At 38.1% G+C, this 14,451-nt stretch overlaps 4 protein-coding genes across 6 annotated transcripts; 3 read left to right on the top strand and 1 right to left on the bottom strand.

Moving 5' to 3' along the window:
• Positions 1–664: 664 nt before the first annotated feature.
• Positions 665–2,826, top strand: psenen (presenilin enhancer, gamma-secretase subunit). Its single transcript, XM_079344807.1, has 4 exons — positions 665–778; positions 1,186–1,253; positions 1,500–1,604; positions 2,352–2,826. Exons 2-4 carry the CDS (start codon positions 1,193–1,195, stop codon positions 2,489–2,491), a joined length of 306 nt encoding a protein of 101 aa, XP_079200933.1. The 5' UTR covers positions 665–778; positions 1,186–1,192; the 3' UTR covers positions 2,492–2,826.
• Positions 2,827–3,793: 967 nt separating this feature from the next.
• On the top strand, positions 3,794–5,783 carry hspb6 (heat shock protein, alpha-crystallin-related, b6). The gene is made up of 4 exons (XM_079344108.1): positions 3,794–4,344; positions 4,447–4,602; positions 4,999–5,121; positions 5,217–5,783. The coding sequence occupies exons 2-4, from the start codon at positions 4,447–4,449 to the stop codon at positions 5,364–5,366; spliced, it is 429 nt and encodes a 142-aa protein (XP_079200234.1). The 5' UTR covers positions 3,794–4,344; the 3' UTR covers positions 5,367–5,783.
• Positions 5,707–10,907, bottom strand: proser3 (proline and serine rich 3). 3 transcript variants are annotated; one of them, XM_079344103.1, is made up of 13 exons: positions 10,612–10,907; positions 10,430–10,535; positions 10,072–10,346; positions 9,759–9,910; positions 9,544–9,644; positions 8,973–9,058; positions 8,759–8,892; positions 8,364–8,608; positions 7,739–8,250; positions 7,471–7,663; positions 6,413–6,581; positions 6,035–6,116; positions 5,707–5,864 (listed from the first exon to the last, which is right to left on the bottom strand). In XM_079344103.1, exons 2-13 carry the CDS (start codon positions 10,481–10,483, stop codon positions 5,813–5,815), a joined length of 2,055 nt encoding a protein of 684 aa, XP_079200229.1. In that variant the 5' UTR covers positions 10,484–10,535; positions 10,612–10,907; the 3' UTR covers positions 5,707–5,812. The 3 variants fall into 3 exon arrangements, with proteins under 3 accessions (XP_079200229.1, XP_079200230.1, XP_079200231.1); XM_079344104.1 differs by having other exon boundaries at positions 10,430–10,517; XM_079344105.1 differs by having other exon boundaries at positions 10,430–10,494.
• Positions 10,908–11,056: 149 nt separating this feature from the next.
• Positions 11,057–14,447, top strand: lin37 (lin-37 DREAM MuvB core complex component). The gene is made up of 9 exons (XM_079344107.1): positions 11,057–11,436; positions 11,611–11,686; positions 11,776–11,826; positions 11,938–11,967; positions 12,202–12,287; positions 12,439–12,599; positions 13,532–13,663; positions 13,791–13,861; positions 13,980–14,447. The coding sequence occupies exons 1-9, from the start codon at positions 11,403–11,405 to the stop codon at positions 14,065–14,067; spliced, it is 729 nt and encodes a 242-aa protein (XP_079200233.1). The 5' UTR covers positions 11,057–11,402; the 3' UTR covers positions 14,068–14,447.
• Positions 14,448–14,451: the final 4 nt, after the last annotated feature.

The following is a 14,451-nucleotide window of genomic DNA, read 5'->3' as shown; positions in this document are numbered from 1 at the left end:
CCATTCAGAAACGTTAACATGATTGAATGACTCTCCTCAAAGTCTGTGATCGTATTTGTTCATTTTTTCATGTTCAGATCTATATATTTTTATTTTTTTTAAAAAGAAAGAAAACATATATGGTCTATGGTTGTTATAGCAAGTGACGCAGAAAACAGATTGAATCGGATCTGTAAGAATCCGATTTGAATCATATTTAAAACCATCTATATACTGTATGTGGTTTGAATCAGATTTGGAAAGATCAGATCGTCCAGAGTGGCAAAAAGAAAACAAAAAAACAACTACATACAATCTGGATGTGGCAAAAAATTGATTTGGAGGTGCATAAACAAAGCCTAAGCGCTTATCACCACCTATAGTGGTACTGCACGTGTCTACACGCTAGGGGGCGCTTATCACTCAATCATTTAGAAACACTGCATGCTAATACACAGCCAAATACACTATGAATCGTATGTCAAGTCTATCAGTATTCCTTTGACATATTATTTGCTGTAAGGAAGACCATAAAATCCCAAATTAATTCAAATAGGCCTACGTCGCTTTGAGACAAAATACACCCAAGTTTTCATGATCAGTACCTCTTTAATAAATCAGAAAGCGAGATTATCCGGCTCAGTAGGGGGCGGTATGGAGCACGACTATCAGCGTTCTTACCTAAAATAACAAAAAGAGAAAAACCAAAGCAGAAGAAGAACTCCGAAGTAGGGAAGTGTTTTGTTGTTCAACCATTTCCTAGATTAGTTACTAGCGACGCCTTGGTCTTACATATCAGGTAAATCGTTATTTGAATGCTTAATGTTCCAGTCGATCATATATTTTACTTAAAATAAACTCCTTGCAGGAAATATTAATTGATGTAACTCACCACTACGGCTTGTCCTAAAGTCGGAGCTAAATCACTTTAAGCTACCAAGCTAACGACATGCTACAATTAGCCTGAGTTGTCCAGAGTCACCTGACAACGAACATCACCAAGAGACAGAAGATTTTTTTTGTTTTAAAATAAAGTTATAACCAGGCAGTACACGATGCCATCTTAAACCAGGATCAACACCTTCCGCCTACAAAGTCTGTCATCACTTAAACTAAGGACTCTATAGGTTGAAAGTCTCTAGTTAACATGTTTATTGTTTAAGTCATAAACGTGTTTGGTTTAAAGTCGCTTTGTTTGTTTACCAGGATCAAGATGAACCTTGAAAGGCTACCAAACGAGGAGAAACTCGGCCTGTGCAGGAAGTATTATTTAGGTGAGAGATGGATGTATTAGTGGGACATACATAAAATATATTCAATCACACATCCTTGTGTTTTCCTTGATAGTACTGGTCACGTATACTTGCTAACACCTAGCTCAATATACATGTAAACATGGTGTCGTCAAATTGTCATGAGCAGTAAAGATGCCTGTTATTTGCTTCTATATCGAGTGGGTCAGTCTTTACAATAATTTAAATACATTGTCATTGATTGTGTTTTTCTGTCTTGTGTTTCAGGGGGGTTTGCGTTTCTCCCATTTCTGTGGCTTGTTAATGTTGTTTGGTTTTTTCGCGAGGCCTTTGTAAAGCCGGTCTACAACGAACAGCTGCAGATAAAGACCTGTAAGTGTCAGAAGTGGTATTTTAATGCTAGGGATTATACAAAACAATTAGAGTGAAAAAAATAATATATAAAATAAGATGTTTATTCATGAACATACTTTAGACGGGTTTAATTTTAATCCAGTGCTATGGTTCGAGTAGGACTCTGTTCATTGATTGATTGAAATAATTTACTTTACCTTTTCTACTTTCACTCTAGTTTCTCAAAAATGATGAAAGCATTTGAAATGTTGACCCAATTTGTGATTTGGAGAAATATGGTTAATATATTGATGTACTATATTTACAGTAGAACAGGGGTGTCCAAAGTGCAGCCCTTGAGGCAATTTTCTTTGCGTCCCCCAACTTCAGTTGGGGAATCAGAAGATTTTGGCCCGAGGCCTCATTCTGATAAAAAAAAACAATGTATTGGATTTCCTTTTATTTAAGGGTTTCTTTTGTGAACCTTTTTGATTCTGATCTACAAAGTGTTTACATTTTTTCAAACAATTAGAACAAAATAGATTATCACTGTAATTAGTTATTGTGGTTTTATATTATTTTTGTAGAGGTCAAAATACAAAAAGTTTGTTCCAATATTACTATTAAAAATACAAAACCTGTGGCCCGCGAGCTAATTTTACACATCAATTTGGGCCCGCAAGAAAATAAACCATTTTCCATTGTCCTGTAATTTTAGCGTATCATTTCTGTCTGAAAAAAAAAAAAAAAAAATATTTATTGACCAATATTTGTCTTTAATTCCAGACGTGAAGCGGTCAGCATTGGGGTTACTGCTTTGGACAGCAGTTCTCACAACGTGGATTACAATTTTCCAGCATTTCAGAGCAGAGTGGGGGGAGGTGGGAGATTACCTCTCTTTTACCATTCCCCTGGGCATTCCCTGAGATGTTTTTGACAGATGATCTTTTAAAAACAATGATCTACTAGTTTTTCTTTTTTTAACTACAGGAGAATAACATAAACATAGACCTCGAAAGTCATTTTCTTTAAAGATGCATGCTTTGAAAATTCCTGCTTTCAAGAAATCTGAGAAGATTCTTCAGGTGAATTGTAAGCTAATCAACCCCCCTGACAATGTTATCTATCAATGTACGTTCACATCAGCTCATTAAACAATACTGTTAACAACCTTTTTTTCTTGTCTAAAATACCTTGATTATTGTGCACCCAAAAACTATTTTGTACTTGTGTATGATGAATAAAAACAGTTACAAACCTACCTAATTACATTGTTGTTACTTCATACTGTGTGAGTCAACATTTTATGTTTGTGTTCGAATATCATTATTCAGTCAATGTTTATAGGTCTGTATGGACTTTTAGTTTGGTGTCCCATCCCTAAACTATTTTCCCCCTACATACTACCAATATTTCACATAGTTATAGTAGTCCCCTAAAGGCTGGACATTGACTGGCGCCTGTAATGAAATCCAATAGCTTAATCCGGCCAATGTCCCAACTTCCCTGTCTCCTATATGAGTCATAACATAATCAGAGCCATTTTTAGTCACAACAGTTAAAGCTTAAGTGACAGGATTCACATAACCAACAGGGAGAACATGCCCCCCCCCTCTATTAACTGCTGACTTCACCATAGCGTGCCAGGAGCATGTCAGAAGTATCCACACAATCTGTACTGTGAACAACAGAGGGAGACACTTCATAAATCAGATTTATTGGGAGTGAATACAAGGAGTCCTTTTATGGATATTGTACCTTGTTTGTGCGTTATTTTTTTAGAGCGTGTTACGGGCATGATTCATTACTTTTGTACAAGTACTATAAGAAGAATATTTATCTTGTTTTTATTTCCTGATTTTAGGATTTTACAAAATAAAAGTTAACCAATCAAAAATTAGACCCATTGTATACAAAGCCAACAAGATGTAATTAACAGCTCTAGCTTGACCTCTTAAGCATTTCAAGTAATGTTATTACCAATACACTACAATTAAGTCTTCACAAAAAGAAAACGTGATTTATCAACCCGGGACCATATTGTGTATAAGGACAGCTGTAGTCTATTAATTTATTGTGACATAAAATCCCAGTTTTACTTGTAACCTAATGGTTTGTTTTAACATGAAGGTGTACTGCATCTTTGACTTTGGTAATTGATCTGAGTAGTGTTTTTATCACTGACAGTTGAGGCTTGTTGGCAGTGCACGTGCTCTGGCATGTGTTTGGGACGTTCCTGCTGTCACTGTCTGTTCGGCATCAGACCACGAGAGTCAACATCCGCCTTTGAACTTATTTTTGGACGGACCTTCCCTGACAACCGCCTATTAGGGTTACTTTATAACAAGTCTTATTTGTTACCAGTCATTTTGCATCGGCGCCATCAATACAAGGGATCAACTAGGCCTATGGGTAACGTCTAATTGACACGTTATTGCCACATTCCCGAGACAGCTGCGTCACTCTAATAACAATACACTCTTACCCTGTACGGCGAACACTCAAGGGTACGCATTAGTCCGGATCATAACAGAAGCAAGGTGCCCCACAATGAATTCCCCAACTCATTATGCAACCACAGTAGCCTATAAAACACATACCCACCACAACAGTCCCTCACGTCAGGCAGCCACTGCAGAGTCAGAGTCAGTCAGGCCGGCGCACCAGTTCATCATACTGTAGGTATCCACTGGACCTCGTTCAGAACCTGACACAAGCTGGTCAACAAAGCTGTCTTTTCCCTTTCACACACTTTATTGGTCAAGGAATTGAGGAAGAGGTAAGTAGTGAGTTGTGTTTTATGTGTTTGTGATCCAGTATGTTGTAGCCTCAAGTTCTTTAACGCCAGTTTATTTATTTTCCTTATTTCTCCCGTTAATAGATGGACTTCATCCTGCCACCCACCCTGCCAGCTGGTGATATCCAATGGGAGAAAATTTTGCCACCTCTTATTCCTCGCCTAAATGGGACCTATGGACAATATAATTGGTCTCCTAAATTACTTATTCCAGAAATTGATAATACCAGTTCTGCTCAGGTAGGTCGCTTCAAGTAATTCTATTACCAATGCATTACAATTAAGTCTTAACAAAAAAAAAAAAACTTTATCACAACACACATAACATGTTAGATAAGGTGGAAATCTACAGATTAGAAGTTTTTTCCTGAAGTATGTGATGTAATTGAAGGTCAGCTCAGAAGCCAAAATCTGATTCTTCTAAAATAAATGATGTATTAGAAAGCTTAAAAATGCCCCCCCAAATTAAAACCTAAATACTTTGTTAAAGGTCAAAAGTGTCTTATCACTAGCAAATATTACAAATTGTATGTATCATGTTTAGAGCATGCAGTCGCATATTTTATGATGCCCTTTTTTGCTGTGATTATGGATGTTATTTCCATGAAATAATATAGTTTAATTTTATTATGGCAGGTCAACTGTGATGACAGTGGTTTTACAATTCAAGTAGATGTAAAGGACTTCAGCCCACGGGACCTTACGGTGAAAGTGATCGGAGACTTTGTTGAAGTGCAAGGAAAGCATGAAGAGAAAAAGGTTGGTAATATGACAGAAACAAACTGCATTCTTCAGGTTATGTTCAATAGTTATTATCTCTGTTATCTGCTAAACTTCTGCCTTTTTTTTTGTAGAAGAATGGACCAGGATTGACCACACGACAGTTTAACCGTCGCTACCGCATCCCAAAGGGGGTAGACACCATGGCTTTGGAGTCGGCAGTCTCTCCAGATGGCATTCTTTTCATAGCTGCACCAATTGTGCAAACCACAATCCTTAACTAATGGAAACAATATCAAACTCTCAATTTATGTCATCTTCACTATGAACTATAACAAATACCACAGAAACATTTGTGCACACAAAGAAATGCTGCTTCCCCTCCAGTCTGAGCAACGTTCAGCATGTGCCAAAACATTCGTTTGTTTAGTTCCTGGCACAGTTTAATATTCCCTGCTCTCTGAGGTTTGTATATACTGCTCTGATCGTAACTCATCCTTCTTACATAATGTTTCACAGAACCATTCTTTGTAAATATTCTAACAGTTCAACGTGCTGACTTCTTTGTGCAACTTTTTGTAAAATGCACTGTGTAATGTTCGTGATTAATGATGCACACTAACATATCTCTAAGCTTTTTAATGTGGAAAATATTTCATGAAAAGAGAACAAATAAACTTTATTTCTTCATAAAATCAAAACTACTGCGTCACGGGTCTCTTCTTCTTCGTCAGGTTCCATGTTGCTCGTCCAGAAAATCATTCAACAAAGAGTCGACTTCACTGAAAAAAAGACAATCACAGTATTGTAGAAGACTGTTCTTAGATTTGATTCACATGTCTTAACATCACTGAAGGATTTATAACAAGTACCACATTTAACTGGATTTTAAGATTAAGAAAATTGACATCAGTGATAAAAGAGCAATTTAAGTAAGAGCTTATTCTTTTACCTGATCTGTTCCTTTACCCACTTTCTCTGTTTGCGAAGGACTTTTAATAAAGCATCATCTTCATACTCTTTCTCATCTGAATCTGAAAAAGAAAAGAAAACACATTTCTTCAGGTTATGGGAATTAAATGGCAAATACGAACAGATGGTCAAGACTAGTTTTTGAGTCATCCATAAAAGCATACTCGAAGTACGCACAGCAACTTCATCATGTAATAGAAATTATTCCAGCTTAACACCCAAACAGCAAGCTCACAGAAAAAAAAAGACTTTAAGGGTTTTGGAATGCTGACAGTGAAAGTTATTCAAAGGTCAGAATAGATTTTTTCACAATTAATTGCAGGGTAAAGGTTGGTGCTCTTTGCTGATGTACACTCACCTTCAGCCTCTTGCAGAAGCTGTGATATGACCTCTACAGAGTTCTGTTCATCACAGGGAAGAACTGAGGACTGAGTCCGAGCTGAAGAAGGGCAGGAGGGAGAGAAGGGGACAGGCATCCTCGGAGCAGGAGATGAATCCGTCACAGGAAACAAGACCTCGGAAACTACCTGTCAATGTCCAATAACAACACTTTACTGGATAATTCAGTTCTTTATCACCATAATGACATCTTAACATTAGATTATGCTAAAGTATGCAAATAATATAATACAAACAAAAAATACATAGAACCCCAAAAAAAGTTACAATGCACAATCAATTGACAAAAGTGGGATTAGCAGTCATTCAGTAACTTGTGATTTTGAAAACATTCTTGAATACATATCTTAATACCGTTTATAAATGTTACTTTTCTGATACATTATGTTAAAATGTAGATTTGTAATGTTAACCTCTAGGACTGCAGGATATGAGAAAATTCTGGGATGTAGAAGCTATAGCTAACAGTTTTTTGTCCACTTTCTGTTGTAAATTCAGAATTTTGTGTTTATCCAATATGCAAGTGTCAAGATAACAGTAAAATGGTGATTCATTGTGCAGACCAACTTGCGACTCAAATCTGAGTTATTTTGATACCAAGAAGAGCTATTTTGGGCTCACAAATGCTGTCACTTAAGAATTTTTTTTCTCAATAAAAATTAGACAGCAGGATGAAGTGTGGACAAGATCTCAATTTAAAACAATAAAAGTTCAATATTTTTGCATCCCACGCCACCATGTTTTGAAACTAAGGCCTGTCAAACACCAATGTTATTATATGTCAAGATCTGACTACGTCCATCTGCACATAACTTGGAAGGATCACAACTTGTTTTGTAGGATATACTTCCTGCAGGCTATCAAAATATAACATCAAGATTTATATTGTGAATACTATGCAACCAGTCTCATAGGTTGCCTGTTTTAACCGACTTCCTAGAGTAAGAATAAGTAAATAAAATAACATGGGAACAGTTGAGAATATAAAAACACTGTACAGCTTGTGTGAATGCTGACCTGTCCTAAGGCACTGTGTATTGGAGAATGTGGTGGTGCATGATCAGTAGAGCTCTGGCTGGAAAGATCCTGACGTCCCTCTTGTTGCTGCTGCTCCTTGGCCAATGGCAAGATCCTTACAGGATATGTTTGACGTGAAGATCTCCTATTTAAAGAGCCAGGGCCATCGGTGTGTTCCTTTTCTATAGTATGTCTGCAAAAACAAGTCAGTAAACTTAGATTTTTTTTGTTTGGTCTTCCACACAATGAGCATGTTTCAAAACCTGACCTTGTTGATTTCTTCTGCTCTCTGACAGACATCACTGTCTCCTTCTTGTTGTTCTCCGACACTTTCGTTGGAGCTTTCTCCCTCTTCTTCTTCTTCTCTGATTTTTTGTAGTTGGATGGCCTTTCTCCTTTTCTAGCTCCAGATGAAGCATTTGATAGGGTTGGAATATGTTCGAGAAAAGGCTCATTAGGGGCTGTGTCCATCTTGTTTTCCGGAACTTGGGCCTTTTCAAAAACTATTTTTGTCTGAGAGTCGTCCATACTTTGCAAAATGTTGTCATGTATACGAGCATGAGATGTCTGGCTGGGACACGGCATGACATCACAAAGAAAATGCATATGGGCAGGAACATGGGGTTGAGAAACTGAAGAACCAGAGACACCAAAGGCAGGTAACGGAGCTGGACCTAAAGATGGACTAAATGATCCAGGAGTTCCTTTGGGTTCTAGTCTGGCAGCAGCAATCTGAGGATGTGTCACTTTTTCTGAGAAATCTGGAGGTTGAAAACATCCCTGTTGCAAGAAACGAGACATAATAATTATCCAAGGGATTTTGGAGAAAAAAAAATACAAAATTGTGGATATACATACGCTATTATCATTATTATGATTAATATTGTACCAACCTTGTAGGCCTGTCCACTAGCTGAAGTCTGGCTTAAACTTGGTGCCTGCCTGTTAATGGTTGAACTATGAAAACCGGAGTGTAAACCTGAGTGTTTCTGAGGCCACTCCCTGGCCTGCTCAATCTTTCTCCTTAAACGCCACTGAAACAAGATATCATCTTCCGGTCGGGTGGGGGGCTCCAGTGAAGGAACGAAAGAGGGTCTTTGGTAGAGATAGGCTTGAATCGAGTCTGAGCTGACCATTTCTGTTAATTTTGAGACAAACAAAAGTTTTCACAAGCATAAAAAAGAGGAATCTTCTTTGACAGATTGCATTAACAGGAACATGATTAAGCAAGTTTAAATTTCAAGAGACCATCAACAAAACTCTACAGAAGTCCACGCTGTTGCATTACCAGCAGCAGATGTTGTAACTCCAGGAATCAAAGGTCTTCTCACTGGCTCCTCTACACTGCATGGAGAAGAGGAGTCGGAGGATGCAAGACCCTCTGAGCTTACATGGATAGATCCACCATTCAGAATATATTCACTGTCACAAAGACAAAGATCAAACTCAGCTGGAGTAATTTGTTCCATTTATCATTAATGTAACTTTGATGGTCTTCATACTCTCTCAGCAGTAGTCTGTTGGCCCTATCTTGAAGTTGTATTATCTCTGTGTCGTCATATTCCCCCCGGGAGGTGTCTGACAAAACCTGAAACAAAATATGGATAGGTAGAAGATCAAAAGGGTACAACACTCACAATGTGGTGTGATAAATGAATAAAACTGGATGAAAACATTTTCTTAGATTACTTAGAAATGTACTGAAATTCTATCCTTCTTTAAATCAGGGCAACTTAATCGACATGAGGATGAACCAGCCACATTTCTCAACATGGCTGCCAAACCAAAGCTGACTTGACACTTAGTAAACAGAGCTTTTTAAACAGATGTGATGTTTTGATGAAGTGTTAATATTTGTAGGTGTACTTAGTCAGACATACAGTATTCTCTCCTGCAGTCAGAGAAACCTGGCATGAACCATAGCAGGTTGCAAACCCAACAACCCATTATGCACGACACGTGCAAACAATTATATCCATTCAAAAAACGTTATTTGTCTACAGGGGGCAATTCTAGCACTGGAGTAACTGGATTAGTATCTGGTGGTTTTCATTAACTCATGAATGCACTCACACTTAGAGATCTTCTGCATGGGGAGAGGGATCTGTCACGTTGATACTGTACAGGACTGCAATTGAAAGCTCCATGTGCGTCTTTTAGAGGCTGGACAGAATCTGTTTAAAGCAAAGGATTTCACTGTAAAATTTCACACAAAAAAAGCTTTCTTCATTGAAATGTAGGATCCTGTGTGAAAAGTCAGGAAATATGCAATCAGTGACCATACGTACCTGTGCCTGTTTTTTTAGTTGGTGTTGAGCTGGAGGGTAGAGTTGAGGATGGTGTCCACCAAAAAGGCCCTGATTTATCGCTAATGGCAGAAACCATCTGCTGACGCTCCTCACGACTTTGCGGCCGACCATGGCGAAAGCGATCTATATACCTGTGACAAAAAAAGGTTCCTTAGGACTAGTGATTCCAATATCAAGGTTATAAAACCACTATCTAGCTTCTTCATATCTGAGGCTTCTAAGCAGAATCACTATTGTTACGTTTAGTGACCCCTTCACTTATTGCTCTAAACCAAATGAAAGTTAAACCCACTTTGCTAGCACTGAATCCTGCTGAACTCTTGGTTCAAAGGAAGCCATGTGTTTTCCTGTTCTTGCAGACTGTTTGGGCGTCACCATTTTAGATGAGATTGAAGCTCTGGCTGTAGATGCTCCACAGTCAGAGGATGACCATGACTCTTCAAAAACAAGAGGTCCCTCTGTGGCTGTAAAACGGCCGTCTTGTTTCTCAGTGATCTCTCGGTCCCCTGGGCTCAGACTGATTATCTGTATACTGGATCGCTTGTTAAAACGTTCAGGACTGAGAGTCTGTAAAAAGAATGACCACGTGTTATCACAGACTTGGAAAAGTATTGTAAAATTGTCTTACATTATATGTAGAGTTTACTTGCCGTTTGCTTCTTTTTCTGTGACCTGCTGGATGATGGGAGGTAGTTCGTCTTCATCACTTTGGATGCTTGTTAAGGAAAGGGATTTTGCCTTGTGAAAACGGGACCGCTTTTAAAAACAATACATTATCAATAGCCCTACATTTTTTAAGGGTTCTCTCAAAATGTTGTCCATATGACCTTACCTGGATATCATTGCAGCTTTAAAACAGGTGTTTTATAAAACACACAGGATGGTCCGCAGCTGATGATGCGTTAGTGAGTTTGACTTGTCAACAAAAGAAAGTTACTTTGGCACTGAACGCCAACTCGACATCATTCGTCTATGAAAAAGCAAATTCAGCCCCTAAAGTGGAGCGTTTTATAACTCTACGTGCTCGACATCCCACCTTAGTCAATTGAACATAATTACCTTGTTCTTTTTTTATAAATACACCATTTTATACACCATTATCGCCTAAACCAGAACCGAGACACAAACTGTTTTGGCGATCGTTATTTACAGCAACACATGCAGCCAATAGGTACTAAGTAAAATCTGATTGACACGTATTCAACCCAATCACGTAGTAGGACCTCCTTAAACAAGCGCCAATCAGATCATAGTAAAGGGTCAGCGCGCGGAAGAGGAAAGTCAGCAGAGACCGACGTTCAAAATAATAAGCCAGCTAGCAACCGTAGCTTAAGCTAACGTTGTGTTGTGATTCATTATTTTTACTGCCCAGTCTAAAGAGCTACCCCCTCATCAATTTTCGACAAAAACGTTGAGATCTTAGTCAGCAATTCGACCAGTGAGGTTGTTGTTATAAAGTAGCATTAACGTTATTGAACGTTAGCTTACCAACGGCCGTAAGCTCCCCGCTGTTAGCAAGCTAACGTTGAGCTTGCAGCGTCCTGGAGCAGCCGAGTCAGCTGTCGAGATCGATCATCTTATCGGTTTATAAACGTTATATAAACAATCTAAAGAGTGGAGATAATGCACCACGTCAAAATCAAGACGGAAAGACCAGGTAAGAGATGAACTTCCCCACAACAACAGGCACTATGGTTGACATAACCTTAACACCTAGCCCATTGCATTTGGTACATTTGCACTTCTCTAATTCATTAATTCATTTTGAACCAATGATGTACTCTTACTGATATCCGTACTATGGACTTGTGTTCGTTGTTCTGTTATGCAGATGTTGAAGCAGCTGGAGCACGCGGCAGATTGGATGCTGTGTTAAAAGGACTGGTTGAAAGGACGGAAAATGAGAGGTTTGCGAAATTAATATGTAATGTTTTTTTAAAACCAATGCCAATGTAATCACTCTCCTGTCATACTAACATGGCTGCATTTTGAACAGGGAGCAAAATGAGAGCGACACTGGGAAAATATCTACCGACTCTTTAAACAAGTATGTACCCCTACATCATTGAACAATATGTTATTTAAAACCTGCCCATCCAGCAACTGTTATATACTGTAAAAGCTTGTTTCATATTTATGTACTACACGTTTTCTGCAGGGATTTGTCTCCATCGTCTGCTGGAAAAAGGCAAGTGTCTGTTTTTCATCCGATTCTAACCATAAACAATTTCACGTTATGTTTTGCATACTATCATGGCTGGAAAAAACCCCAACTCAAAGTGGACCTGCTATGTCATTAATTATAAAATGAAACATTGATTGTTGGGTGTCTGAACTCTCGAACAGAATTTATCCGCAATAATGTTGGTGAATTTTCTCAGTAAGCTATAAACTGCCTGTCCTTGATCTGTTGTTTTTGCAGGCCATCAGCTCGCTTCCCACAGCATCGGAGGAAGAAACGGAAAGAGATGGATGAGGGCATACCAGAAACCAACCAGCATAAACAAAGTAAACCAACTGCTAATATTTTAACAATATTTCAGCTCGTTAGGTGCAACTATTAACATCATGGTACGTTCTTTGACAATATGTGTGATCACTTTCTCTGTCACCTAACGTTTTGTTGTTTTTCCTTCTTCTGTATTTTCCATTTTTCTAGACTCTTACATCATAAAGTTGTTTGATCGCAGTGTTGATCTGGCTCAGTTTAACACCAGCACCCCACTATATCCTATCTGCCGTGCCTGGATGAGAAACAATCCTTCTGTTCGAGAGCCCCTTGCTTCTCCGAGCCCCGAACACAGCATGGTAGAGGAAGAGGTAAGAGGCTACAAAGTTCTGTCAAACAACGTACATTTTATTTTAAGTATCCACACTTATGACATACTTTAAATAATAACGAATCTCCAAAAATATTTTGTTTTTGTATTTTGTTCTTTGGTAAGTAGGGCAGCCACCCTTACTGTGGCGTAAAACGTATCAAACAGGATATAGTAGACTGCAGCTATTTTAGGCTCTGCAGTATTGTTAAAAGAAAACACACCTATTAACACAAAGATATGTACAAAGTCTTTGTTAGATGTACAGCACAATACACTTTGTATTGGATAAACAATCATGTTGAAGCTGTTAGCCCCATTCTGCCTCTGCCTGACTGGCTTAAAGGTGCTCACATGGGGCTAAGCAAAATCAGAATTTCCATCAAGACAGGAAGTTGTATGTGTTTTGTTCCCAGCCAACTAAAGATGATGCACAAAGAAGAAGAAAAAGGTATACCATAAAAAGCTCATTTGTTCAAGTCTTTTAAATTAAGAGGTTTTCAGTAACATCAATCCGTTCATTTTATACTTTTAAAAACATGTTTACGTAATAGTTGTTTTTTCTGCACATGAGCTGCACTGAGCTGCTTATGTGTAGTCCATAAATCTTGATGTACTTCATTTCTCCTTTTGGTTAATTGTAGTTTTGCATAAACACACTCACATTCCTGAATGTGATTTATTTTCTGCCACATACAGTGAAGGAGCTGCCACTTTTAGTTTTATTGAAATCAAAGGTGACAGAAAAAAAATGGACAGACAGAGAGTGGTAACCATAGTAACTCACTGATACCTGTGTTTGCGCAGATGAGCGAGAGAGCTGTTGACAGAGATCAGAAATGGTTCTTTTTGATAAGTGGTTGCCGAGCCGTCTTAAATCTTTACTGCTACTTTCTATCTATTGTAAGGAGCACACCTTTTTTTCTTTGCCAGGTTACCGACATGATCAATGGTAAAGATCAGAATGTGTACAGACTCCCTCTTCCAACCGCCTGTCCGTTAAGCACAACTGGTGAACTCGTCAATCTCAGGATCCCACAGACAGAAAAACCCATTGTTACAAAGGTTCCGTATAATACTTTCTTTACTGTTTTTACTATCCAGACCTGTATTTCAGTATGACTTACCATGCATCTAAATGGAAAAATATGTGAATTCATTTTAGCTTAACCTTCATATTTTCTTTGCACAGTTAGAGCCAGTTCCTGTATCAGGTTCCCTCATATTTGACCACATGGAACGATGGAAAAAGATAAGACAGAAGTAAGTTCTCTCTTAATAGGCGACATAAGGTTGCACACCACCCACCTTGTGTTTAGGGTTTAGACCCTTCAGTTTGATTAAAAGTTGAGTTGACTCATATTGGTGTTTTTTCTTTCAGATGGAAGGAGTGCTCTAACAAGAACCAGCTGAGATACAGCGAGAGTATAAAGATCCTCAAGGAGATGAAGGAGCTTTATGATCACTGAATGGCTCACAGCTCTTCTCTACTACAGAATGGAAAGCATAAACAGAATCAGAATCAGAAATCACATGTTGTATCCACTGTAGATACAATTCATATTTAAGGATGTTTGGGGTTTGCTGCAATGCATTTTACATTCACAAACCTAGAGTGACTTTTAAATGTTTTTTTTTTTTTTTTTATCTTTTAGAAGTAGTAAAAAAAATAATCTCATTAGTTGTATTTTTTCAAAACACCATGAACCTTTCATCCTTAACACTAGTGATTAAAAACTAGTTTTTTTTTATTTGTTTACTCAGCAACCTTCTGACACAAATGTCTGAAAAGACTTGAGTCACACTTACAATTTCAAATCAAATAAAAAATGCAATTGCTGACTAGAAAGTGG

This window comes from Symphodus melops (assembly GCF_947650265.1).
Source record: "Symphodus melops genome assembly, chromosome: 5".
In the NCBI taxonomy this organism is placed as follows: Eukaryota; Metazoa; Chordata; class Actinopteri; order Labriformes; family Labridae; genus Symphodus; species Symphodus melops.
The sequence above is the reverse complement of the archived record's forward strand: the minus strand, read 5'-3'. Positions and strand labels throughout refer to the sequence as shown.

Coding starts and splice junctions, on each gene's coding strand:
- proser3 (XM_079344103.1), bottom strand. CDS start 10,483: ATGAAGACGAACTACCTCCCATCATCCAGCAGGTCACAGAAAAAGAAG. Junction 9,645..9,758: donor AACTAAAAAAACAGGCACAG/GTACGTATGGTC, acceptor TGCTTTAAACAG/ATTCTGTCCAGCCTCTAAAA. Junction 6,117..6,412: donor GCTTCTGCAAGAGGCTGAAG/GTGAGTGTACAT, acceptor TTTCTTTTTCAG/ATTCAGATGAGAAAGAGTAT.
- psenen (XM_079344807.1), top strand. CDS start 1,193: ATGAACCTTGAAAGGCTACCAAACGAGGAGAAACTCGGCCTGTGCAGG. Junction 1,254..1,499: donor GTGCAGGAAGTATTATTTAG/GTGAGAGATGGA, acceptor CTTGTGTTTCAG/GGGGGTTTGCGTTTCTCCCA. Junction 1,605..2,351: donor ACAGCTGCAGATAAAGACCT/GTAAGTGTCAGA, acceptor CTTTAATTCCAG/ACGTGAAGCGGTCAGCATTG.
- lin37 (XM_079344107.1), top strand. CDS start 11,403: ATGCACCACGTCAAAATCAAGACGGAAAGACCAG. Junction 11,437..11,610: donor AATCAAGACGGAAAGACCAG/GTAAGAGATGAA, acceptor TCTGTTATGCAG/ATGTTGAAGCAGCTGGAGCA. Junction 12,288..12,438: donor AACCAACCAGCATAAACAAA/GTAAACCAACTG, acceptor CCATTTTTCTAG/ACTCTTACATCATAAAGTTG.
- hspb6 (XM_079344108.1), top strand. CDS start 4,447: ATGGACTTCATCCTGCCACCCACCCTGCCAGCTGGTGATATCCAATGG. Junction 4,603..4,998: donor ATAATACCAGTTCTGCTCAG/GTAGGTCGCTTC, acceptor TTATTATGGCAG/GTCAACTGTGATGACAGTGG. Junction 5,122..5,216: donor GAAAGCATGAAGAGAAAAAG/GTTGGTAATATG, acceptor TTTTTTTTGTAG/AAGAATGGACCAGGATTGAC.